We start from the raw sequence: 25,938 nt of genomic DNA, 5'->3' as shown, positions 1-25,938 counted from the left end.
TGGAGCTGAACAGTAGAACAGGGCTCAGCAGGTAACCAGGCTGGAATCACTCAGAGAGCACTCTCAGCTCCCATAGAGGGCAGAGGAATAGAGGGTATCTGCTTTAGGTCCAAAGCTGTGCAAGATTGGACCTCACACTATCCAGAAAAATAGCAACAGGCAGTGAAAGCAGGAAGTAATTTGGAAACCAAGACCAAATCCCACCCCCCCCCCTCAGGTTTGTGTTCATTTAAAAACAAACAAAGGAAATTAAAATTGTGTATTTGTTTAAAAACCCCACATCTTTATACAAAACAGTGTCACAAAAGCTGGAGTGACTTGTTTTCATGCCTCTGATGCAAGACAGGCGTGATGAGACCTGGGTACCTCCTGACACACCTCCTAACAGGGTCTCCAAGATGGGGAGGATACAGAAACCTGCTTCAGTTTTTCAATCTGTGATTTTTTTTTCACTTTCTTTTTTTTCCCCATTTTTCATGTGCACTGAGACTAAATTGTTTATATTAGCTCAGGCTTGCAGAGTGCATTTTACCACACCACTTTATTTTCCCTCTCTAACGTAAGCATCCCCAACACCTTCAATCTTTTCTCCTAACTCCTGCTCCCCAGGCTCTGACAGCTCTTGTCACTCCCTCTGCACTTCTAGGAAGTCCACATTTTCTAACAGCTTCTGGTAAATGGGACTTTCCAAGGTTGCAGCTGTAGACACTTGCTGCAGAATTTCAACATCAATTATAGCCAACATCCACTCATCTAGGAATAAAATGCCTCAACAGGTTATTAACACAGCTAGAAGGAAATCAGAGATCCCCTTTTGAAGTGCTGATTTCCAACAAGCAGTGAACAAGTAACTTGGCCGTGAGGTGGTCAGTAAGAGGACACAGAAAGCAACACAGAGCAGTGAGCTCAGCAGCCTTTTAATAAGACAAGGTAAACCACTACTTCAACAGAAGTCCCCCAATCCCTAACAGAGTGATAAAAACATCACACACCCATACCACATATGGTAGAGGCTGGATTTGAACTGGCTACAGAGTGGCAAAACACTCTTAAATTCACCAGTACTCATATCAGTTATTTACGTCCAATGAACCCCTTTCTCCAAAATACTTTACAATTATTTTTCAGATTATATCAGAATACTAAATCTCCATTAGGCTCATTAGTGCCACCACATTTTTTACTGCTGTATTTTGGTACATGTGTATGGTAGAATAATTATCTTATCGACGGCACCAGATATTTAGTTACTAAAATTAGTATGAAGTCCCTGGTGTTATTTTTTAAATAGATGGTTATTTTTGTAGATCTACAATAGCCTCCAGGAAAAAAAAAAGTCCTCAAAAGCTCCTTCTATGCTAAGATCACATAACAAAAAGCAGAGCTCTAGGGTTTAATTCCTATCAATCAACAAAATGAGTTTCACACTACTCCCGGTCAGAGGAGTTAATATACACAGTACCACAGGTCACTGGAGAAGAGCTTAAAATAAATCCAAGAGTGGGTGAGTATTGCTACATTTTGCCATTCCCTGTATTGTTCTTCTAATTTTACAAAGCCCCAGTCACTGAACTAATTATTAGGGGCACTTCAGTTGTTTTACTGTTCCTAGCACCTCTCATCAAGCTTGGGCAGTTCTGAGGAGCTGTTCAAACACACAAGGCTGGCCCTTGGAAACACTTTGCTGCTGTTATGAGCCCTGGATGTCCCTCAGAACAGGGAAACATTTGAGCAGCTTTTTGAACAGAGGACAAATAAAAAGTAGATGTCTTTAAAAACACAGGTCCCTGAGGCATCTTGGGTTTCCGCTCTGCAGAGAGCACCGAAGATTGCTTATCTTGGCTCCAGAACAGATTGATGTGTTCAGCTGGAAGGTTCACTATAGCTGACAGAGAACATTTCCTTCGTCGTATTGCTTCACCATTCGAGGAGATAACTCAGGCTAATAATATTCTGTCTCCTTTTTATCCTCCTATAGCCTACACATAACTTAATTCCTAATTCCAAAGGGCTTGCAGAGGAGATTGGCCTGGTGCTAGTTTCATTTACACACATATAAATCAAAGCTCAGTCTACTGGAATAGATGGCACTGCAGTGGTGTTAAAATATAAAATCCTCAGCACGGCCAGAAAATTCTCCCTCAGCTCCACTGATCATAAACAACATGTTATCCTCGATTCAGCCACGCCCTCCAAATTTCTAAACATTGCATCCATTTAAATTTGCATGTAAATAGAAGCTATCCTGAGTCACAAGAAATACAGCTTCGCCTACCCAGAAAGCGTTAGTGCAAATGTAAACCAAGCAGAAAATGGCAGAGTAGTAGAAACTTGGCATCTGTGGCAATTATCATTATATCTAATGAATAGCATCTTCGTTTCTTAGTAACTAATTACAGTGGCACTGTTTAAAGAAAAGGACCTTGTGATATGCCTGAAAGAACCAAGGTAGGGCACCAAAGCAGGAGCACATTATTTTATAGTGTCAGGATACCCACTCACAACCTCCTCCTCCTCCCCAAAACTGCAAGATCAGGCTTTTGAACCTTCCAGGAGCTTTAAATTACCCCAGGCACTATGGACTGAAAAGTTACCATTTTGGGATAGGAACAAGCTGTGTTCCTAGATCTTCACCCCCAGGCAGTAATCCTCAGCCACACAGGAAACCCCACTGCCTGCAGGCACCTGCCTGACTGTGGCTCCCAGCTGCATGAAAGCCCTCACTATTCTGCTCTAACTCAAGCACACATAGCTGCTTTCAGAGAGCCCACATTATTATTCTGGTTTTGAAGAAGGAACTGCAGAAAGCTGAATCAGAAACTTTGAAAACTGCTAGCAAGACCCTGGTTTCACTTACCCTAATCTGTCATCACATTTCATCACCAATCTCATACCTGCTCCAAGCTCCCAGCACTGCGCCACCTCTGCCCCCTCCATTAAGATATAAAACAAGGGTTAAGTGACAGATAGTATCAACGTGGAGAGCAATCTGTCTCACTCAGAAACCAATGCACCGAGAATAAAGAAAGAATTATTATCCTGGTGTCAATATGATAAATTACAGGCTCTTTTTCCCAAAGAATTTTTAGTTTTTCAGCTAGCACAAAAAACTCTTCCCCTTTTAGCACTCAACATCAGAGCAGTTTCTTCTGACATCCTGCTCAGAGTCTCTGCTAATGACATTGTTTATTTTGGTGGATGGCTGATGCAGTTAGTAACTACAGCACTCATCTTGGAATAAACATGAACTGAGAGTCAGCGATAGGAATTCCAACTGTTCCTTCCATATATTTGTTTCCAAAACATAAGTTTGAAAGCTCTGCTTGCTGCTTGCCCTTGTTAAAGTGAACAAAACGTTTAGGGAAAATGAGTTTTCAGTGTTTCCTTACACCACATAGGTTACACAATCCCATGCGCTAAGCCCATGAAGTTTGTGGTCACATTTCCCTCCTACAGCAGAGAGTTCACAGCTGTTGCACCAGACAAAACAGGACTAGGAGGAACTGAGAGAAATAACCTCCTGATCTACCATACCCTCTCCATAACATTTATATCAATTCCAGAGGCTTGTCTATACAGCAATAGAAAGATCTAAGAAAAAAATTAGATGACTTATAGTGCTAATGGAATCCATTACAAATCTTTTCCTCATATCCAGCCTAATCTTCACTTGCTTCAGTGTAACACATTTGTTTGCCTTCACCCTACAAACTCTCTCCTTTTGCAGCATCACAACATACTTGCACAGACCCTTTTCACTCTCTACAACTGAACAACCTCTACACTTTTAATCCTTCCTTGACAGGCCACTTTTTCAAGACCTCTGATCATTCTTGCTGCTTTCTGCTCCACACCTCTCAATGTGCAAATATCCCAAGAAGGAAAGAGTACTCCAGTTAATACCTCCAGAGGTTCAATCTGCAAGGATACTTGGGAAGCCCCTCACTGCTGGGCACATTTTCATGACAGGAGATTGTACCACAGAGGAAGGGATATTCTCCAGTATAACGAGAGACATCTCCAAAGGCTTCACACACCAGGACAGAACAAGGCCTTGTAGTGACCACCAGGAGGAGAATGCTTTTTTAATGTTTCAAGAGAGACAGGCAGCTAGGTCTTATATTGGCTCCTTCAGCACATACCTCTGACCCCAGGTTCTGTATCATCAGAGAAAACTCACTGCTGCTCTGATCCAGAGTGAGGCAACCAAAAGCAGCATCAAAGACTGAGCTAATTGATTCAGTTGTATGACAGGGGAGAACAGAAAAGATGTATCTTTCTATTACTGCCACCTCCATGAGGGAAGAGCAATTAATAGAAAAGCTTGACATGTTAGAAAGTAATTTTTGCTCTGCAATTGCTTGCAACCCAAAGCAATGTCTTATCTTCATACCTGCAACCATGCAAAAAATGGTAAGATGTAGGGACCAGTTTCATTACTGCAGCAGCTGGGGGGAATTACCAAGCTCTGGGCCATACACTCCCAGGGAGTGACTTACTGCTCCCCAGCCCTGCAGCATGTCTGTAATCTCTCTCACAATATGGTTGAAAATGGAGCTGGCTAGAGGATAAAATGAGGGGGGTGGGGAGACTCAGCTTATTAATAAAACCTTGACAACTGAAAGTCCAACAGAGCAAAAAGTGCATCACCAGAGGACTTACAACTTCCAGGAAACAAGCCCTGGCAGATCTGGTACACACAGCTGCATTTGCCACTTGCTCTGCAGCCAGGTGATTAAGTCTCCAAACAGCCCTTAACCCTCTACCATACCAAACACAACCTTTGTCCTCTGCACATTGCACGTTTAAGGAACCGAGTGCATTTCCAAGACCCTTACCTCTTGACTTCTAGATGCAGCCAACCCGCCTGCTCGTCATGTCTTAACTTCACACTCTTTGCCAAAACATGCAATTGTGTAACAACTCATGTTCTGGGGGTTTAAAAGAGAAGGAGCTCCTGGGTGGCACAGGATGTGTTCCTACAACCCTGAGCATCCCTTCTCAGTCCCTCACCTGCCCTGGGGTAACGCTCACCTCAATAGCTGGTGCAGTACTTTCTGGGCAAGGATATTTGGCAAGCTTAAAAACAGGAAAAGGAAGGTGGATGAGGGCATATGTAATCTCATACTCTCTAAGGCTGGATCAGAAATACCTATCTGGGCACTGAGCCCTATAAATGATCTCCCAAAGCTTGAAAAAATAAATATGCTCTGGCAACACACCTTTCCTCCAGCATCCCTGGGAAAAGGATGGGGACTTGCTTGTTGGAAGAGAGCCACAGAGACTAATGCGGGGAAAGGTGGTGGTTTACATTCAGAACAATTTGAAACGGCTTTCTTTGAAAGTTTCCTCCTGAGTCCACCCATGTTCCTTCCCCACCCTGGAGAAATCTTTGGAAAGTGCTGGGGCACCAAGATCTGCCTCCTTGTACAGGCACTCTCTCCTCCCCAGCAACTACAGTCCCCTACCCCAGCTCTCCCGAGGTATCTCTCTCCTACAAGGTATTAAAAAGCAACAACAGACAGCAGGCTCTCTCCAGCTTGCTATATTTAACTGCAGACCTCTAAGCATTCCCCCCTTTGCACTCCCCTGAAACAGTTGCATAGAAACATGGAGAATGAGAGCTGCTCCTCGTTGCTGTGAGGAGCTTGAAGCCCAGGTTTGCTCCCACTGTCCCCGCTCTGGGGCTCCTGCATTACCACGTGTGCCATAAAAACCACCGGAGCACACACAGGAGGAGGAAGGGAACACTTTTGTTCCTCCGCCCCAAGAACTCAAGGTACTAAATGTTAATACTTGGAAATCAGCAACTGCCAAGAACAAGTTCCCCACCCACCCATCCACCCTAAGCTTTGAAGTGTTTTCTTTCTATCTTTACCTTGGCACGCTGGCCAAATAAGTCACAAGTTTCCGAAGGTCTTCCTGCCTTATTCTGTCATGATTGCTGCGGGCTGGGAAGGTCAAGACAGGACCACCTCGTTTATCACGGCCACCTGTGGAAAATAAAGGATTGTTAGAAAATCAGGCAGGAAGCACACATCAAAAAAACTGTGTGCACCAAATTGATAAATATAAATTACAGCACATTTAAGAGTCTGCACACCCGTTGTAGCTTTCAGACTTGCCTAATTGAGGAAGACAAGCTTGCATTTGCTGGAGCTCCGAACAGGGGATATAAGAAAAAAAAAAAAACCCACACAAGGAAAATTGCTACTAGCACTTCTTCTTTCACCTAATCCCATCAAATCTAAGCTGCGACTCCAAGCAGGCAATGCTAATGAAAGCCTACTGTGGGGATAGTTTTAAACTGGTCAACAGCAAGAGAGGGGAAGCATTTTTCACTGTTACTCACTGTGTTGCACCATTCATTCCAAGATAGTTTACCACGTCCTGCCACTTTGAAGGGATGTATCCAAGTAACGTTTATGCAGCACAATGTTCTAATCTATCAGATCATTCATTAAAATGAAATTTTGATTAGAAGTTCATGTCTCCTAAGCTTTCTATCTATAAATTGTTGCTGGCAATCAGAGTAATTGTTTGGAGGGGGGTTTCCTGTAGCTTTCCTGTCTTAAAAAAAAACTTATTTTAAACTGTCGGTGTCTGGCCCTTCATCTTTTACAAAAATTGTCTAAAGGCTTAGCCATAAAGGAATGACTCTACCCTGAACTATACCATCTATTCTACAGCACCTTATTTTATTCTCTCCTGTAAATAGAGTTTAAGAAGATTGAAACTGAAATATAGTGCATCACTCAATGTTTAGTTCTTTCTTCACATATTATCTCAGGATTTTTTCCAGGAGTTGTGTGTTGTTAGATACATGTTTGCACTGTTATCTAGGAAAAAGTTAAGCTAAACTACAGCTCAAAAAGCTAGCATGGAACTGCAAGGACCTCACAAACAAGCTGTAAAAATGCACATGAGTTTGCACTTCTCAATGGAAAGTATAATCCCTTTAACAGAAATATCACTTCTGAGAAAGGAAACCCACATGCTTTCTGAGCTAATTCACTTGGCCAACAAGAAGAAAAAGCTACACAAGGACATGAACATCTCCGGCACTGATCTACACTGCGCTCTCTCATTAAGAACTTGGGACACCTGCAGGCTGTGCTATTGGCACATTCCTGTTACTATATATAAGTTTTCTTAAAATAAAGATAATTTTTAATTGCTAAGACCTGTCTAGAGAGTCTTCTACATCACTGCTGCCTGTACAAGACAGTCTGTTACACAAACTTCATTATATAGACAGAGATGCCACTGGTACCCCATGTCACTGTTCATCAGCCTTCACATTCCCATGGTTTTCAGTGGATGCAATACACCTGAAGGGCTACATTATGCAAGTCTCCATTGGAACCAGGTCATGTCTGATTTGTCCAGGGACACAAATGGAGAGGCAAACAACAGATGTCATCTTTATTTTGAGCCCTCATGCAGATAGCGGTACATACGGAGTACAAAAACTGTCCTCTCTAATCTCCACCCAAATCTCTGCGCCTTCTATTTGCCTTTGGCTTTACACCATGAAGGTGAGGAAGGTCCATTGGAATTCAGCATCACCTTGGCAGATCCACACCTCTGCCACATAGCATGAAAATGGGGGCATAATGTAAGAAAGGATGCAGTTTACAAGGAAATAAACTCATTTAAATTTTCAGACCTTTTTATGAAAAAAAGCTTCCTCATTTTAAGTACATTCTCCCTTTGTTGAGATTATTTCACACACCACATCAATGCCAAACCATTATATCATGCATGATATGTGTCCAACAGAAAAGCAAGCCAGCCTATAGAATAGCAAATATAGTAACTAATAGAATAGCAAATACAGTGACCAATGCAGTAACTAAAGCTGGAAGGAAATATATTTTCAACACAAGAAGCTTTTCAAGGTTTTGAAAAATTTCCCATCATATCAAGATGTAACTGAGGCTTTCAAAAGCTTCCAGATATTTGCTGAAGCAGAGACCTTAACTTGAGCTGCGTCCCAGAAGAACATGCTACCCGCTACTCGTTCAGGCTCTCTCTCTCCTCCATTCCCAATTATTTAAATATTGGTACAGCGTGGAAAAGCACCAAGAGTTATGATCAGAAGACATCCAAGCCCACATTTATAATCCTCTCCCAGGATATGAAACACCTGGAAAGGGCCATGAGCTTCCCACAGCCCAGCAGCACTAATCACTGATGCTGCCCATTCACCTTGGCTTCATAAACCCAACCTTGTGTTTCTAGTCAGGGACCCCTTTAACACCTACCATTCCACCAAAGTGAGCTCTAAAAAATAAATAAATAAGAAACCTGTGTAAATTCTGGTAGGCTGAAAACATTAAGTCAGAAAATTCTTTACCCTTTTAGTAACAGCAACACAAGGATTTCAGCAACAGAAAAGAAAATAGGATCCAGAACATTCCTGTCCCGTCTTTGCTTCAGGATAAAAATTGTCCCTCAACAGTTCATCTAAACTGTCCTCAGGGGAGCAGGATAAATAAGGCTCAGGCACAGGGTCAGAAGTTAGCAGGACAGACCAGAGAAAATGGGTTAATTCTCATTGGAGGGGGAAGGTTACATGATGACCCAGTTGGAGGTTTCTGGATGATGGAAGGATAAAATAAGTGCCTGGACTGATTCCTTCTAGTCTTACAACACACAAAAACAAGAAGACTTGGGTAAAATATAATAACCTATAAGATAGGCTAAGTTTAGAGACAAATGTTTCTCATTTCTGATGGAAGTTCAGCTCTAGGGTTTGAGCAATAGAGTGAAATTATTACAAATACATCATATATATTAGAATCCTTCAATTGTGTCCTTCAACTCCATGCAATCCAAATTACTGAGAAATCCCTAATTTTTATGAATCCCTACATAATTTACAATTTTATCAAGAGCTTGTATAAAGAAACATCAGATTTCTTCTAGAGCTAACCCCTGTATATTTAATTCTCCATCAGATTTGCAGAGTTCAGTAACTGGTTTACTCTCTTAAATACTGATAATACGCTGCGTTTTCATTGCACTTTGTAACCCAAAATCTCAGCTTTTCTAGGCAGACTAAAGGGAGTATTGGCACCATCAAACATGCCTACATAAGGACGCTCATCTCCTCTAATGGAGCCTGCTAAGAAGTAGCAACAGGCACTAAAAGAGAAGAAAATCTTCTGGCATTGGCTGTGCAGGGACTCTGTCTATACCATTGTTTTTCTTTACTATTATCTTTTTACTGAGGGGAATAATAAAGTACTGAGAAGGGAAGAAGTTCAGCGCAGATCCCACAGTGAGTCACTTAAAAACCAGGAGTAGAACTGAGGTTTTCTGACTTGATCCACTGTGTTAGAGCTTCACAGTGCTTAAGAATCTGTCTCTGCTTGTTACTAATCCACTCAGGGAGACAAATCTTGCCCCGAGTCAGCCATGATCTCCACATCGATTGTACATGCAGTCTTCAGAGAGCTACTCAGCACATTGTTTTAAAGGACAATGAAAAGTAGAAGGAAGCCAGGAGTCTTAGTTGCTCTAATCAATAAGTCCCATCTCCTGCCTCCCCCTGGACTCACAGAAATGGGATGCAATAATCAAACATGTCATTAGGTTTGCTAATTACAGTTATTAAATGCTAAAACAAACAGCTGATAATTTCTTACTGTTTTTCAAGTTGGGTTTTCATGAGCTTTGCTCTGATTTAGAGAGGCAAACAGATGGTCTAGTTATTAGTGCTCTGGAAAAAAAAGAGTTAGAAAAACACATGTTCTTCGGGGCACAAAGTACACTGAGAACAAATATTTAGCCATATATGCTTTGCATTTCTCCTACAAAATCCTTTGCTAATGGCCTTTCCTGTCAGTGGCTTGCTTGCCAGTTCTTCCCATCTCCCTTTCTTCTGTCCTATAAGAGCCCATGGCTAAATTCAGGTTTTATTCCCAGAAGTGGGATCACATAATTTTTTCCTCCACAAATCATCCAAGGGACACTGCAGTGATGGCACAAGGCATCGTGATGCATACCACATTAAAAGAAAACCTTAAAGAAACCTCAGAAAACCTGCATGCAGGCAAGCACCACAGTCAGTGGCCTTCTGATAACCACTTTTTCAGTCAAGCCTGCAACTAAGAGGAAAGAGACTCCAGTGACAAGATCCCTGTTCTGGCAGCTGCCTGAACATGACACCTCTAACCAGTGGGCCCAAATGTTTCTGCATACAGTGGCACCAAATGCCCACAGGTAAGCCAAGAAATTGGCCACCCCAAAGTGTAAGTGACATGAACTCTGTGTACAGGCTTTACCAATCTCAAGTCCCGAGGCACATCCATCCCTGTTAATACACAATAAACTGGAATTCCAGCTATTTGTAGTCCTGTTGAGGACAGGAAATTATCAGTTTCCGTTAATACAGGCTTCCTGCATACAGCAGATAATGATTTTATCAAGCTCTGTTTTCAAGCTGCATCTCTCCAGTTCTGTCAGCCCTTCCACCACGATCCTTACCTGCTTGCAGTGATCCACATTTAAGGGTTTTAAACCCTCTGCTTCCTTTCACACTCCCTTCATAAGCATGAATTCACAAGGATTAACCAGAGACAGGCAAATGTCCACGCATGTGAAGGTTCCCAAGAACCTTTTCTAACACCCTGCAGCACACCAGCAACGGAAGCAGGAGCAGCATACAGTGTCTCTGGCCTCTGTTCAGATGTCTACTGCAGTTCAAGTGAATGCGCTGCTTCATCTGACCCTGTAGATCATAAGCTGATCAATCTTTATGTTGTAGACCCTGCTGAGACTGTGAGTTTCCAGAGAAGCTGAAATAATCCTCATCAGGTATTTCAGTCCAAAATATGGTGAAAAAATGAATTATAATGAAGAGAACTAGGAGACAGACAGAGCTCAGTTGATGTCAGGCACTTCAATGCAGTGATAAACAATACACTCTGGATTTCTAAATCTAATTAACAGACTTCCTAGGAAAGGAAAGTATCAAGGAATTGGTATCCAGAGTCTTGAAATAACATTCCTTTCCCTGTCATAGCTGAGCTCTCACTGTGAGAGTCTGCTTGCTACTGGACTTACTGCAAGCAGACTTCTATACTAAAACTCCTTCAGTTTCAAGACAGACTAATTAGTTGCAAGGGTCATACGTAGGATTAGCTGTGTGACCACCCTCCAACTCAGCTGGTATCTATCAGGTGATTCTAGTGCAAGTGATGGAAATTTAAGCTCCCACAACAAGCCAATTAACACAGCTGCAGTGCAATCACCGGGGCCTGATTCTCCAGAGTGCTGCTCTTTGCAGCATCCATGTCTCAGAGTCAATTGCCCAAATCAAATTCTAATGGCAAACCCTTACAACATTACTTTTAGGGTTAGTGACTCCAAAACCAAGGCTAATTGTTCTCACCAGAAGATCACCTGGCAGAGCAGGTCAGAGGCTGTAGATGGGACACCCAGTGCAGCATCTGAAACTGAAGGATCCTGTTTCCTACCAAGTAAATTTGTTCTTCAATCACCCAAAGCCACTGCATGGATTTGAAGAGACCACCTGTTGTGACTTGTAATTAGTTTTCACTGCTTTATGCAAGTATTTTGGGGTACTTCTTTAATTTTAAATATACACTGGCCAACAAGCCACAGGGGAAATAATTTCATTTCCCAAAAAAAAAGTTATTATTCCAGCAAGGCATAACTAAGGACAAGTGAGACTCATTAAAAGGAAGGGAATACCTTCCTATGTGGAAGGAAAACTTCTGGAGAGAGTACAGGGGAGCTTGGTTTTTTTCTCTGGAAGTAGCTGGATTGCTGAGGAGTCAGGGGACTCCTCTTCAACGCTGACACTAAAGCTCTCTGCCTTATGCCCCAGCTACAAATAACGTTTGTTGATCTTGTGTCCTCTATTGCAGATGTATGGGAATAGCTGTATGTATGAGAGACTGAACAAAATAAACCCCAAATCACCCCACTGCAAAACCTACTGCACTACAAAACACCCCTCTTGCTGCTGGACAAGGGAAGGGAAGGGAAGGGAAGAGCACATGGTGATGCCGTCACTGCTGATGGTGGTACAGACAGACACTCCAAACTCACACCACAGGGCACAGTGCTAGAAGCCGTACAGAATAAGGAGAAACAAAGAGAGGTCAGATACACCCTGATCATACACTCCTTCTCTTCCTCATTTGAGACAAGCATGGAGAAATAGTCAAGGAATGCCATGCTTTTCTAATAGCAGATTTCCCTTTTTTGAAATCTCCATTGATTTCAAGCTACACCAGGGAATGGTATAAAATGGAAGATATTTTTCTGTAACAAAATATAGAAGAATTGTTGATGTTTCATTTGAAATTTCCATTCCAGAGGAAGAGGAGAATGGAAACTTTTAATTTAAATAAAAACTTTGTGTGCAAATACAAAATGTTTACATCATTCACAAATTAAATATTTTGGTTAATTTTATTCCCAGCCCAGTACAAATTCCAATGTCCACAAATCAGCATCTGAGACCCCCTGAAACCAGGATGTGAACTCTTCCAGTGCCCAGAGGCACTGGGGGGTCTCATTTCAACCCTCTCTCTGAAGAGTGAAGTGCATCCATTGCAGAAAAAGTAAAAACATGCACCTCTACATGTGGTACCCCTGACACTAAGCAACCTGTGGTGTCCTTGGACAAGTTTTTGGGAAGGTCAGTGTCTTCTCTGAGCTTTCCTCTTTGATTCATCCTGCTGGCCTAAATTTGGTGGAACCTAATTGCAAAGCTGTCCTTTCTTTAGAACTATTTACCTTGAAAATCCTCCTCTGGAAGACCTTTCAGGAAATCTCTGCTTTTCCTTAAGGCTCTAAGTCAGGTTCAGACGTTACTCTGACCCAACAACGAGACTGCTCCCGAGACGTGCGGTTGGAGACAGTGGGCTACCAAAGGTTGGAGATGGCTGAGCTGTTACTGCATCCACCTCTCCCTGCCCTGTGCCCTTTTGGTGCCCAAAGCACACAGAAAAACCTCCTGCTTTGCAGACACATGCTGGGAGCTCTGCTTGTCACAGCTGCAGTAGCTCACCAGCTTATTACACCCTCTGCTGCTGATTCCTCCGTGCTCAACCACGCTCTCAGAAACCTGGCCAGCCTCCTCCTTTGTACTCCTGCCTCGGCGGATGAGCAGACAGTACCTGGATGACAGCAGGAGCCCACGCGCCACCACTCTTCCAAGCCCTCCAGGGAGCGGAAGTACCAGGAAGGATCCTGAGAAACTCCTCTGGGTGGGATGTTGGGAAACGCTTTCTGCGAGACCCATGACATCAGTCAACTAACAAGCTTTTTATAGCCTAAGTACATGAAAAGTTCTGTGCATGGGAAGGGAACATGATAACACATTCCCTTCCCTCTCTTGAAAGTTCATCCACTTTGTTCTGTACTGCACTGATCAATAGAAAATCTCCCATAAATATAATCAAGCAGCTGAACAATGCCCCAGTTTACACCACGTCTGTGTTTCCCAAGAAAGACTATAAGCCCAGTTTCCAAAATATTTCACCACCTCTCACTGAAAAAAAGCACCTAAAATAATCTACAACCTGTTTTACTTCCTCTCCTCAGTGTTCGTCTCCTCCTCAGAATACAAAAATCAGTCTCTGGCTTGTAACTCACTCCCTAATGGCTCCCAAAGCCATTCCATTGCTGAAAGCAGCACATTGAACCACCCAGGCAAAGCCAAGATTTTATTAGGGTTTAGACAACAAGCAGGTGGCCAAAGCCTCCCCCTTGCCAGCCCCCTGCTTAATCTGCTTGCAGGAGGTCAGTGATGGAAGCAATCAGACAGCGATGGCTGGGATGCACCCCACCCGCAACTGCTCAGTCCATTGCTCTGCGTAGGAGCTATGGAATGGGATTTTCATGTACTCTTTAGACACACATGTGAACTTTGTTCAGGTTCAGTCTAGCTCATACATGAGATCACTGGAAGAAACCAAGAACTAGTTCCAGGAAAAAATCTTGATGTTATCCACCACCCCTCAACTTTCCCGCGGTGCAGGGATGCAGATGCAGAGCCCCGCGCCCGCTGCTTGCTGCTGGCTCAGCCAGCCAAGGGGAAGTGCCAGGCACAGAGCCCCAGACAGCACTTAGGCTGGATGAATCTGTGCCCAGACAGTTAGAGCTGTATGTCAACTCTGAAATTAAGTGCACTTGTGAAAGCCTGAGGGCTCCTCTGAGATGACACGGCTGTGCAAGCAGGTCCTGTTGTGCCTGCTGTGAAGCAGGCGGCAGCTGCTCTCCCTGCCCTGCCTGTTCTGCCCTTTTGCTTTGCAGGGTCCAGGTGTGGAGCATCCACTGCAACACAAAGCAAAGTGCAGCCCCTGCCTGAAGGGTCTTGTGTGTTCCCTGCAATTTTCCTGTTGAATCACAGACAAACAAGCTGGTGAGCCACAGCTGATGAGAAAAGCGATAAACTATGTAACTGACATGTTCAGCTGAGAGTTTTTGTGTGTGCTGATAAATTCTGCTGGTGTAAGGAGAACCCCCTTGACAACTTTACTGTACTGTCGTTGTTAAAATTAACTGTGGTATTAAACTCTGAAGAAGATTCAATAAAACTCTCCTGTTCCTCAAAGAAGCCTGATTAAAACACAATGTGCTCTCAGAGGCTGTGCTAACTACAGAACTTTTTTATTTGTTGATCTTGGAAAGTCCAGGTATTTGATTTTTCTGTTTTGTCAAACATTTTCTCTTCTGTGCTCAAAGCATAGCCTAGGAAATTATTCCATTTTAATTTAAAAGAACCGAGCCATCAGCTGAAATGCCAAAATAATTTTCTTAATCTGCTTTATTACAACAGTCCAGGGGAACACTGGGCAGTACTTACACTCTGGGCTGGAAGGGAATTCTGGGGCTATTGCAGTGAACACCAGCAGTTCAGAGTGCTCTGCCTGCTAAGGCAACTGCTGCCTGTAGTCATTGCATTTGGAGACCATGAAGAGGAGGTGTAAATCCCAGGACCTTTAGCTATGTCAGGAACAGCACATTTTGAGCAGATCCAAGTCTGGAGGCTGGTGAGTCTATATGGAGCAAGCTGTACCCTGCCTGCAGTGGATCATGGTGTGAAAGCCCGGGGGATTGTGTTGGTGCTGCTTATTTAACACCCCCCTCTGCAAGGCAGGCTTGGCACAGGACAGTGTCTAATGAGCTGATGATTTGATGTGAGACCCTCTGGCTCAGAGCTGAACACAGGCACCGTCAGTGGAAGGGGCTACATAAACAATCCAGACAGGTTGTCATTATTAAATATTCCGTGAATTACCAAATGATCCTGCAGTCATTCCATGCAAAGCAACAGCAGAAGCCAAAAACTAAATTGCAGTACAGTCCCTGCATAAATTCCTCCCCTTCACTTTCCCAGAGCACCCGGTTCAGCTTTTGTGTCACAAACAAGTGTGCAGGTACACTGTGTTTTTATGACTATGTTCCCCTCTTCGGAGCAGTTAAAGCCAACCATGTAAAACATTTCAGGACATTCAGAATGAGACTTCAGTGTGAGATAAAGTGTTCCTGCATGTGAGTACTGTTGGGATAGTTTTAGGTTTTCAGACAAGACTTGGTGTTTCAGAAACTTCCCTCAAACTCCTGGATTTTCATGTCATTGATGAGAAAGTTTAGCATTTATAGATCCTCAAATTGTTTCCCCAGGTCACAGCTGGACTCATGATCCCTGGGCCATTTAACTGTTCCTATATGGGAAGGTATCTCACACCAGCTATCAGTCAAGGGGAAAGCTTTTCTTCCCTGGATGACATCTCCATGGCTCAGCAGGGTGATGAGCCCCATCCTCATGGGCCTGGGGACTCAACTCCAGCACCTGGGGAGGGAGCCAGGGAGGAAGAGTGTGGGCACCTAACAGCCTTGCTGCAACCTCCTCCCCTCTGCAGTCAGCATTACTGTGGAGATGAAGGAAACAAAAAAGCAAAGACTGCAAACAAGGGGAGCTGGCTGTTCTTGATGGAGGTTTTCTCATTGCAAGCAGCCTGAATGGTTTGTAATCATCAGAAATGCTGCCACTGGAAATACCCTGGGTTTATGCTGCCAATTTGAGTGACTTCATGCAAGATTATGATTGCTTCAGACTTTCTCTTCCCCCTCTCACTGACAAGTTGTAATTCACACCAGAAGCACTATCATCCAAGCTATTCTCAAAGCCTCTTCCATATTGTCTAGTCCTGATCCACCCCCAGATGCTTGAGATTTGTCTCCTGAATGAAGGCTGTAAATCTTTGTACAGAATGGCAGGAGAACTTTGAGCATCTGAGTTATTATGCAAATGCAGCATCAATGGTACTTTTAACTGCAAGTCGATTGGGACTGTAAATGGAACACCAGTGATTTATGGGTCTGAGTGCTTCCTAGATACAGGAATTTAATGCTATCCACTGACCTTGAACCAAAAGCAGGATCCCTGAAGTGTCCTGCATGCTGAGACAGCTCACATCTGGGCTGGAGCTAAGAAGGTGCCTTTCATCCTACCTGTGCTGCTCATTTGCCCCTGTTTCAGAATATGAAGAAAATCAACATGGACCAGTTTCCAATGCCCTCAGTATTACTGGATAGTCCTGGTCCACATACAGCCCTTTTCTTAGCAAAGAACTAATTTAAGTATTACCAAGTTCAAACATGAAACCGGTCCCTCGAGATTCTGCAGCATCATAAGGACCAGGATGTGGCAGACAGTGCTCATGGACTGGAGGGATCAAAGAAAGATATGCTCACCTGACACAAAGGCCACTTTCTCCTTCAGTATAGGAAGGACATCAGCAGCTTTTAAACCATCATTTCGAAAAGAACCTGCAAAACAGAGAAAAACAGGAAAGCCACGTTAGAAGAGAGCAGGTTCTTGCTCCCAGCTTCATGGACATGCCATGTTTGTCAAAAATCAGACTGGAGAAATGCTATAAATTACATAAAAGCACCAAGAAACAGACCCAAATGGCTGATGAACAAACAGCATCAACATCAATAGAGATACGTTAATGGAAAAAAATTAAATACAGAGAATCAGCTCATTGCTCTATCCTTCAGAAGTTCTGAAAGATTAACAGATTTCCCACCAAGTAACCAGTTTAATCCCTGCTGCCTTTTTCACAAACCATACTATCAAGCCTGGGAGATGCCCATCTTGTACAGCGAGCCAGGAGCTTTCTCCCTTCACTCTTCTGAACATAGCCCAGGTAAAATTGCAGGGAACATTACAGCACATACACATCCATTTAGCACCAGCCCTTGAGACAGATTTGCACAGGGACTGGCTTAAAAAGGGATTTTCTCCTTTCCCCCTTTCTGCTGTGCACAGCACAGCTGAGATGGAATGGTTCAAGATGGGACTACACTCGGAGGACATGCTCCCTACAAGCCAGCCAAAGTTTTCCCTGGGTAAGGAGAGGTTTGAAGCCCCTGCACATCCTCAGGTAATACATGCTGTTTGATTAAGCATACCTGAGCAGGCCATTTGTATTCCCTGAAGTGACAAATTACTTCAGGTCTCCTAAATGTTCACCTAAGAAATCACAGAATTTTACTCTCTTGGGAACAGAGCTGCCCACAGTTTTAGGTGCCAGCAGTATCTTTTGGCTTTGCAAAAGACCGGCAGTAAGGGATCACCCCAGAGTAAGCAAGCCAGCCACTGCTATTCCCACAAAAGGTGGGTTTGAAGGACATCTTTGCCGTTCCCCTGAAAAATAAGTCATCCATCACTGGGTAGTGAATAGCCATCATGACAAGTGATCTTCCATATGGTCTTAGATCTATTCCAGCTCACCAAATAATATAACACATTTGAAACCCTGTATTTTCCCTTTCTGCCTTTCACAGGCAGGCAGGCAGCAACCACCATTCTTCTGAGATGGTGCCAGGGCAAGAAAATCTTCTCACTAAGCAGCTTGCTAGAAACAGGGCATTGCTGCGGCCATCACACCCTCCTCACTGAACACAGCAGATGATACCCTGACTGTTTGGGTCTGAAAGAGGTATTGGCGATAAAAGCACCCCTTTTATATTGTCATCTATTGCTCCCAACATGCAGCCTGCAAAGGCAAAGTGGTCCAATCCATGCAGACATTTGGAACAGACAAGATGAAGACCAAATCAGCCATTTTCACCTGCAGCTGAACTACAAGTGTTAGTGTTATTATGGTTGAGTTAGTGGCTTTTGCCATTCACAGTTAGATTGAGCAACAAGGATGTCTTGTACATGTAAATATGTCCCTCCCTGGTGACCAAAAGCTACAGCTAACTCTCTTTGTCCCCAGTTGCTCTCAGGTGTCTCCAGGAGACGTGTAAGCTCACCAGGTAAACCTACAGCTAGTGAAAACCAGTAGTCAAAGGACTGAGGTAATTCGGTGTAAGGCCAAGACCAAAGTAACTGCAATTTGAACAGGCACTGGAACACAGTCCCGAGGGATGCCTAAAGAGTGCACTGTGTCAGTAAAATGTTTGGGGACCAGGGAAATGAGTCCTGATTGCTGAACTCTTTCTGTGTTCAAGTAAGCAGGACTTTGTGCACTCTGTGTTAAATATATGAGACTTTGCTATTAACTTCTCCTCTTGACAAGAATAACCTCTCAGATCCCAGGCTGCGGCTAGCTCTCACATCAAAGGTAGGAACTGCTCAGCCACAGGCAACATTTGGAATTTAGGCAGCTCTGTATATAAGCATCTCATCCAACCATGAAGCAAACAGGAACAGTCAATGTGCGAGACACATCATGAGGGTTTGAAGACACTCAAGTGGAGTAGTGGGCAAAATTTATCCAGCTGCAAGATCTGCAGTGTCACTGCAAGTAGAGTCTTGGCCAGTATTTGTTAAATTTGTCAGGAAAATGGCAAAATCAATTCTTAAGCACCCAACTGTGCAGCAGACAGTATGCAACTGAAATCTTTGTGAGCATTACTAAAAAAAGCTGGTGGGCGTATGTAAAGCATACCATAAGGACTTCTTAGCAAGAACCCACTATACTGAGGGCTGAAGGCCAGTTTCAGACACTCCTGCAAGGAAGGACTGCATCTCACAGAGGAAATACGCATGGAGACTGGGAGAGAAATGTATGACTTTAAAAGATGGTCACCTCCTGAGCTGTAGCAGGGCAGGCTGCAGGCAAGGGGCTCTTTGCTAACAGCCCCTATGTCCTGACTGTGCATAAGAGAGGCGAGAAAAGACTTGAGTGGGGATAGTGCTGCAGCAGGTACTTTCTCCTTTCTCAGTATTGCCCAGGACAGGTCAAACACACTCCAAAATAAATGATGAATGAATTGGAAAACTGTGAGGCTGTCCTACAACCAAGGAATAAACAAGAAGTCCCAAGAGCTGCAAAACTTCCCTTGGGATGAGGAAGGAAACTCTGGAAGGCAGATCAGCACCTAAAGCAATGCACGGTGTTCAACCAAGTAGCAGCTCATGACCCACAGATGAGGCCATGGCCAGTGCTTCCAGAGGTTGCTCCAGTTCCTGACAAAATCCTTTCATTGGAGGCTACATCTCAGGGCATGCTGTCAGGTTGCCAGCAAGAGCTGGGGCAAGGTATGCATAAATGGGAAAACCAATGGCTGTAACAAAGACTCCAAAAGCAACAGCAAATCTGTCTCCAGAAGGGCCCAGCATAGCAATGTTGCATTCCCCAGCTTGTAAGTTATTATAAGCATATCCCTAATGATGCTCATTTTCATCCTGTTCCCCAGCTGTTTCTAATACATTTGTTTTGTTTGTTTGTGTGCTGGATCCAAGGCCATGTCTGCAGAGCACCATCTCATTTTGCCAGAGAGCCCCGCGCACACAAAGGCTGTGCTTTGTAGTCTGCCCTACACCTCTCTACTGCTCCTCTCTGCAGCAGATGGACAGAGAAGGACAAAGGGACGAAGGAAGGGCAGGCTGAACACTGAGCCATCCTGCCCATTGTCCATGCATTGGTTCGCTGGTTCACCATCCTCATAAACATGGGACTACACAACAAAGCCCCTCTCGCTTTCTACCTGCATGGTCTGCCAAGGTACTCGAGCACTTCAATCACCCCTTTACCAAAAGAGAGGCACAGAGAGCACAGTGCTGTGACCCTGTCACCCTGCAGCTCCTCACACCTTCATCACATCCTGGCTTAGTGTGCTACTCACAGAGCAGGGACACTATGACTGGCCACAAATTTTTATTACTCCAGTGACCCAACAAGAAAGCACACCATGTCAGCCTGAGCAGCCGACAGTATGTGCTCTTGTAAACTTGGAAGGACTGAAGAATTAAGAGTGGATCCTCAGCATGGCTGATTTACGTTTCAGGGCAGAGCAGCATCACGTGTGCACAGAACATCTCCTAGAAGGGATTCCCTGGGTGGCAGAAGAAGCTCACAGTTTTAGATGAGATGCTGTAATGAGAAGCCAGATGGGTGAGCTGAGAAGCTTAAGGCATGCTTCCATGGTAAACGCAGCAATTCTGAAATTGAGAAATTTGTTTTTCCCCTGCACAAATGCCCCAGTTGGCCTGGAGAGCTCACTGCTGAAGGACATGGAGGTCAGCAGCTCAAGGGGCTTCCTGAACAGGTTGGAGATCTGCAAACAACAAACATCTCCAGAGAACCATAAAGATTAATAAAATAAGCAAGAGTTTTGGAAAGAATGTAAGCCTACAGACTTTGAAGTGAAAGCCAAGCTGTAACTCTTGGAGTGAAAAATAAATTATCCCCAGAGAGAGCCCTGTGAGCTTTAGTATTTCTTTCTCTAAGCAGAGTGCAGGATCTCTGTTGGAGACACCGTCTTGGGCTAGATAGAGCAATGGTCTGCTCCAGAGTGGCTTTTCCTAGAAAAGCCTCAGTTCTAATCTGAAAAATGCAGCTCTTGGCTTCAAATAAAGATCAGCTGCTGGAAATATGGAAATACTTTCTATACTTAAAAAAAGTATGCGTAGGCAAGAAGAAGGCCTCCTGTCAGAGCACTGCATGGGGCTTAATCACTTGGCTCCTGATGCCTTCAGCAAGAGTTGTTCATCCCAAGTCCCATGCAACGTTTCAAGAAAGGCAGCCCACATTCTCATAGTTCTCAGAACAGATTTCACTATTTTAAAACTTTGGCATAAAATTTCTTTAACCAAACAAAACTGAACTCCTTGGGCTAAACCCATCCCTCGAAGAACTCCACTGGAGTCCAGGATGCAACAGTAGGATTAATCTGGTCTGTATTTCTTCTTCCCCCAGTAAAGGCCTCTCCTGTATTTCTATACTCCCACTCCCATACCTCAGTTTTTGGGGCATTTATCTCCCAGGTTTATCATAGCCTATCTGCCTTCCCACCTTTTTATTTTTCTCCCCTCAAAGTCTCAGTGGAATTTATTTGTCTTTGCAGTACTGTAGCGTCTTGGCTTTCTACAACACACAGAAGGAATGTCTGATGTGAGCAGAGAGAGGCAGAACAAAGGAGACTTTAGTATTCCCATTGTAGCCTTTGCAAACTGAGACACAGAGAGATTGACTTGACCAGTGTCAGACAGAAAGTTTGTGCAGAGCTGAACCCTCATTTCCCCAACGCTTTTCTCATACAAACATCCCTTTGTTTTCCAGCAGAATATAATCTTCCTTTTTCTTCTCTTTACACTTCTGGCTTCCTCCTCCTGCCCTTCTCTCTCCATTATTCTTTCCTTCTGCATTTATGCCTCAAATATTTACTTTTTGTGTGTGCTAAACCCTCTTTAACCCCTTCCTCCCCTTCCTGCAGGCTATTGTCTGTCCCTGCAGGGCTGTGAGCCTTCCCAGTTTGATTTCTCTGATTTTCCACAAGCCATGCAGAGGGGCTTAGCCAGGGGCTGCTGGGGCCTTTGCCGCTGGGATTTTGCTGGCCGAGGCTCATTGGTTCAAGGCAGAGAGGCCACAGCATGGCACAAGCATTTGGTTGAATAGAAGCAACATGTGCTCTGGACTAGTATTTTAGCACCATCTGGCCAAGATAAATGAGGCTGGACACTCTGCATCTGCCGATCGCTCCTCTGTGGACAACAGCCTGATCCCTGATGCAAAGAAAGATCATTTTGGTGCCCTGAGCTCCCCAGGAGCCTGCAAGGCTCTCCTATCATCTTTCTCCACTGCAGGCAGCAGAAGAGCAGGCTTAGATTTCACAGAGGAAGGAAGGATTCAATTGAATTGAATCTAAAGACAGCACCAGAGAGAAAAAACCACAAAATCAAGCTGTAAATATAATCACCAGCTATTACTGAAGACTAACCCAGAGTTATATGCTTCTCCATAATAACCAATATAAGGTAATACCTGGTCTCAGGGGAAGCATTTAGGACTGCAGGCTGGAGTGTGGCAGGGACAGGCTGAAAGGCAGGTTGGATTAGCACTGGGGCAAGGATGGCGGTGCTGTGCCCCTCTATGCTCCTGTGTTTGCTTTCTCCAGCCACCAGATCCAGTGTACAGACTGGCACATAGATCCATGCTAGAGCTCCAAAAGTTGCAAGAACCATGGACACCAAACAGATAGTCTGCACAAAAGACTAATCCCACTGCACCACATGCCACACTCTTTATCCCAGCTGAAACAAAGTCACATGCATTACATTGCTGCATTTATTCTAAAATTAAAACATGAATGTTGGATTTATATGTAATAGTTAGGCTCAGTCCAAGAGTAATATTATTTTCTCTGTGCTTCTTTATTCTGTCCTTCTTTTTATTAATTACACACCACTCCTGCTTTCTGAAATATCCTTCTGGTCACAGCTATCAGGTGGCAGTGCCACAGGCTACCCTCCACTTCCAAGTTTTGCCAGTGTAAGCGGCAAAAGCAGCTACTTTTCTCCCCCTCTACACCAACAGGTCGGTCCCTCTGATTTCTCCTTGCTCGAATCCCTGCGCAGGGACAGCCCCTGCCGGCGCAGACGTCTTCCCTCTCCTGCCTGTAACACCGAGAGAGGCAGGGCTGGGGTTTGGGGGACCTTGCTAATTGCGGAGATTGTTATTCCTTCCACGAGGTACTTGGCAGCACTGAGCCTCCCAGCACAGCCTTTGAATGTCCACACATTTAAACAGTAGCCTCAGCTTGAAATCAAGCCAAAGAATAGGCAAGGCCTCAAGAAAGACAGAGCAGCTTGCAGCAAGCATGCAAATTCATTAGCCTTGTGTGCACGTGTGGCCTCTAATAAGAAGTGTTCAGCATCTGAAGCCGAAACATCCCACCCTGTGCATCCCACCTAAGCCAACAGCCAGGCTTTGCTTTTCATAAGTAGCACAATTCAAAGCATCAGAAGGATGCTGAATTTTTACACAATCTGCAGAGGAGGTTCTGCTTCAACTCCATCCATGGGGGATTTTACTCATTTCATTTTAAACATGCACTAATAGAGATGCTAAGAGAATGCAATGGCTGTGAGTCAATCTTTTGCACGTTTCCTTTTCATTTTCATCAGGACTTTGGAATCAGGCTGAGATCTTTCAGTTCTTACACTTAGAAAAATAATTAGACGTTATAGGTAGCCCTGTGGATAGCACATCTGACTGCTAATCAAAAGACTTGGCTCTATTTGTGGTTCTGCTCCTAAATTGCTTTATGATCCTGAACAAGCTGTTTTAACTGTGCCAGATCTTGGTTTTCCTCTCTACAGAACGGAAATAATGACTGCCCACATTAGTAAAGCACAGTCAGGTTCACAGACCTCAAAAACACCTTTCAAACATGAATTAATTTTGTCTGAAAAAACCTCTCTGAGTTCTCTGAGGCAGGGAACTGTTGCAGTGCACTTTTGTAGACAGGCAAAAATGAGGCACTGACAGTAGGAAAGCCTTGCTCTGGTGATCACAGAAAGGGCTTTCTGGGAAGGAATGGGAGACGTTTGGAGAACTGGAAAAATTAGATCATCTGACACAAAATCCTGTGTTTTATTTCTTAAGTGTACAAGGGATAGATGTGCTGCCCTAGAGGGAAATAAGTATATTCAGCACCTTGAGCTTTTAGTGGTTAAGTTTCTTGCCATCTACAGATTGCTCTACACATCAGTGACCACCCAGATGCAAGAGTCTTTTATGGTGTTAATAAACAGCTACGGGCCATTTGTAATCTGAAGTCACGTTTTAAACACAGCCATGGTCTCTATCCAGGCCTAGTGTGCATAAATATTTTCTTTTCATTTCACTCCCCTCTCAATTACAATTGGGTTTCTTATGGAAACATTCCTCAGAATTTTATAATCCCATAAAAAGTTTAGAACTGCTGATGGATTCCTGCAGGAAGGATGCAGGCCCTCTCTGAAGCAGTAGAGGCTGGGTACCCAGGGTCCCATCCTCTATTAAATTCTGTAGCTTAGAATAATATCCTTTAACTGGCATTGGTTCAGTCAACAGGCTTTTCCCAAAAAGCTGCAAAAGGGCATCTCCCAGCACCTGTCACACAGCAGTGACGTGCTTAGGGTTTCCCATCCGTCTCCCAGAAAGCCTCCCACTCACATCCTGGAGGTCCCCAGCCACCAGTAACTTCTCCAGGACAAAAAAATAAAATAAAATATCTAATTATGTACAACATTGAGGAGGCACTTTGCTGAAACGCCAGCCGTACAAAAGAACCATATGCCAGTGCCCCAAGTGTGCTTTGCAAACATCTGCCTCTCAGGGGGATTTCATGCCAGACACTAAGAAAGCAACTTTAATTAGAGGCCAATTGAGATCCTTGTCCCAAAGCCTGTGACTGTCTTAAAAAAGAAAAAAACATCCTAAACAACAAGGCAATTGCATTTCCCCCCACGTTTAAAAACACTCTACCTTTTCTCTTTTTAGTTTTTCTGACAGAGTTCAACATACCCCAAACAGACTGACATAGTTCCCATTGCCTTCAGAAAAAACCCTGTCCAGGAAGGATGGTTGAGTCTAATATGAGTTTCAGAGTGGGTTTTAAATTTGTCATTTTTGATTGTGGTTCATACAACATTCACAAACCAGCACCCCACAATTAATTAGGCTTACATTTCCCCTGTCACACGTCGCCTCAAATCCCTTCTGACCAGATACATTTCTGCCTTCGCTCATCTCCTTTGGTCCCTTTCTTTCTGCCAGGGCTTATGATTTGAGCTTGCAGCTATTGTGTCATCCTGGGAAGCTGATTTAAAAAAAAAAGAAAAAAGAAAAAAAAAAAGAGGAATGAAAGAAAACCTAAATCTGCAATTCAAAAGGGAGTTTCCCTTCCTGTGCATCAGTTCCCTGGTTAGGGATAAAGCAAGATCCATGCCCTAAGCTCTTGACACAGGGCAGGCAAGAGAAAGAAACTGTCCCTGCAGAGGGGTACATGGGAGAGCAGCCAAAGCCCTGGTGAGATCGCAGAGGCTGCTCCCACCCCTGAGCTGGACACAGTTCATCCAAACAGGGCAGTTTCAGGTCTCTGGGTGATGTATCTCTGGACAAGCCCAGCAAAACCAAGGCAGCAAGAAGAGCAGCAGAAAGAACTCCAGCTGATATGAGGCAGATCTCAGTGGCACTTCAGGCAGGCCCGTTGGGAGCACAGGGAATGCTCAGGGGCTACACTGTGATGCTGGGCTACTCTAAGAGCTGCCTTCCACAGTCCTTACCTGGGGAGCAGGACCTCCCGTCACGCCCCACTCTTCTGTGCTTATTGCAGTTTCCCAGAGTCTCTGCAAACCAATCTACAACCAGCCCCAGCCCACCAGCAGGGCCTGTGCATAACCCACTTGCAGCTGACTTCAGACTGCCCAGACCTCTCTGCCCAAGCGCTGAAATGCGAAGTGGCAGTGGCAGCAGCTCCTCCAAGGGCCTGGCCAGGAAACACTCTGGGTCTAACAGCAATCACTTCCCCACCAGCATCCCAAATCCAAACAAAACCAGGGCAAACATTTTACATACATCAGTGGGAGGGGGAAGGCAAGACGCTCACAGGACTAAATAATTTATCTGCCTCTCCTACAGATGCTGACATTTTTGACACACA

General features: G+C 44.2%; 1 protein-coding gene across 12 annotated transcripts in view; it reads right to left on the bottom strand.

Annotated features, from left to right (window-relative positions):
* KALRN (kalirin RhoGEF kinase) overlaps nt 1–25,938 on the bottom strand; it is a 483,321-nt gene that overhangs the window by 308,517 nt on the left and 148,866 nt on the right. For all 12 annotated transcript variants that reach the window (XM_032115344.1, XM_032115348.1, XM_032115337.1 and 9 more), the window contains 2 exons: nt 16,747–16,821; nt 5,879–5,993 (listed from right to left, as the gene is read on the bottom strand). In XM_032115344.1, coding sequence (XP_031971235.1) covers nt 5,879–5,993; nt 16,747–16,821 — 190 coding nt within the window. The remainder of the gene's footprint in view (nt 1–5,878; nt 5,994–16,746; nt 16,822–25,938) is intronic.

Source organism: Corvus moneduloides, chromosome 7 (assembly GCF_009650955.1).
Source record: "Corvus moneduloides isolate bCorMon1 chromosome 7, bCorMon1.pri, whole genome shotgun sequence".
NCBI lineage: Eukaryota > Metazoa > Chordata > Aves > Passeriformes > Corvidae > Corvus > Corvus moneduloides.
The sequence above is the reverse complement of the archived record's forward strand: the minus strand, read 5'-3'. Positions and strand labels throughout refer to the sequence as shown.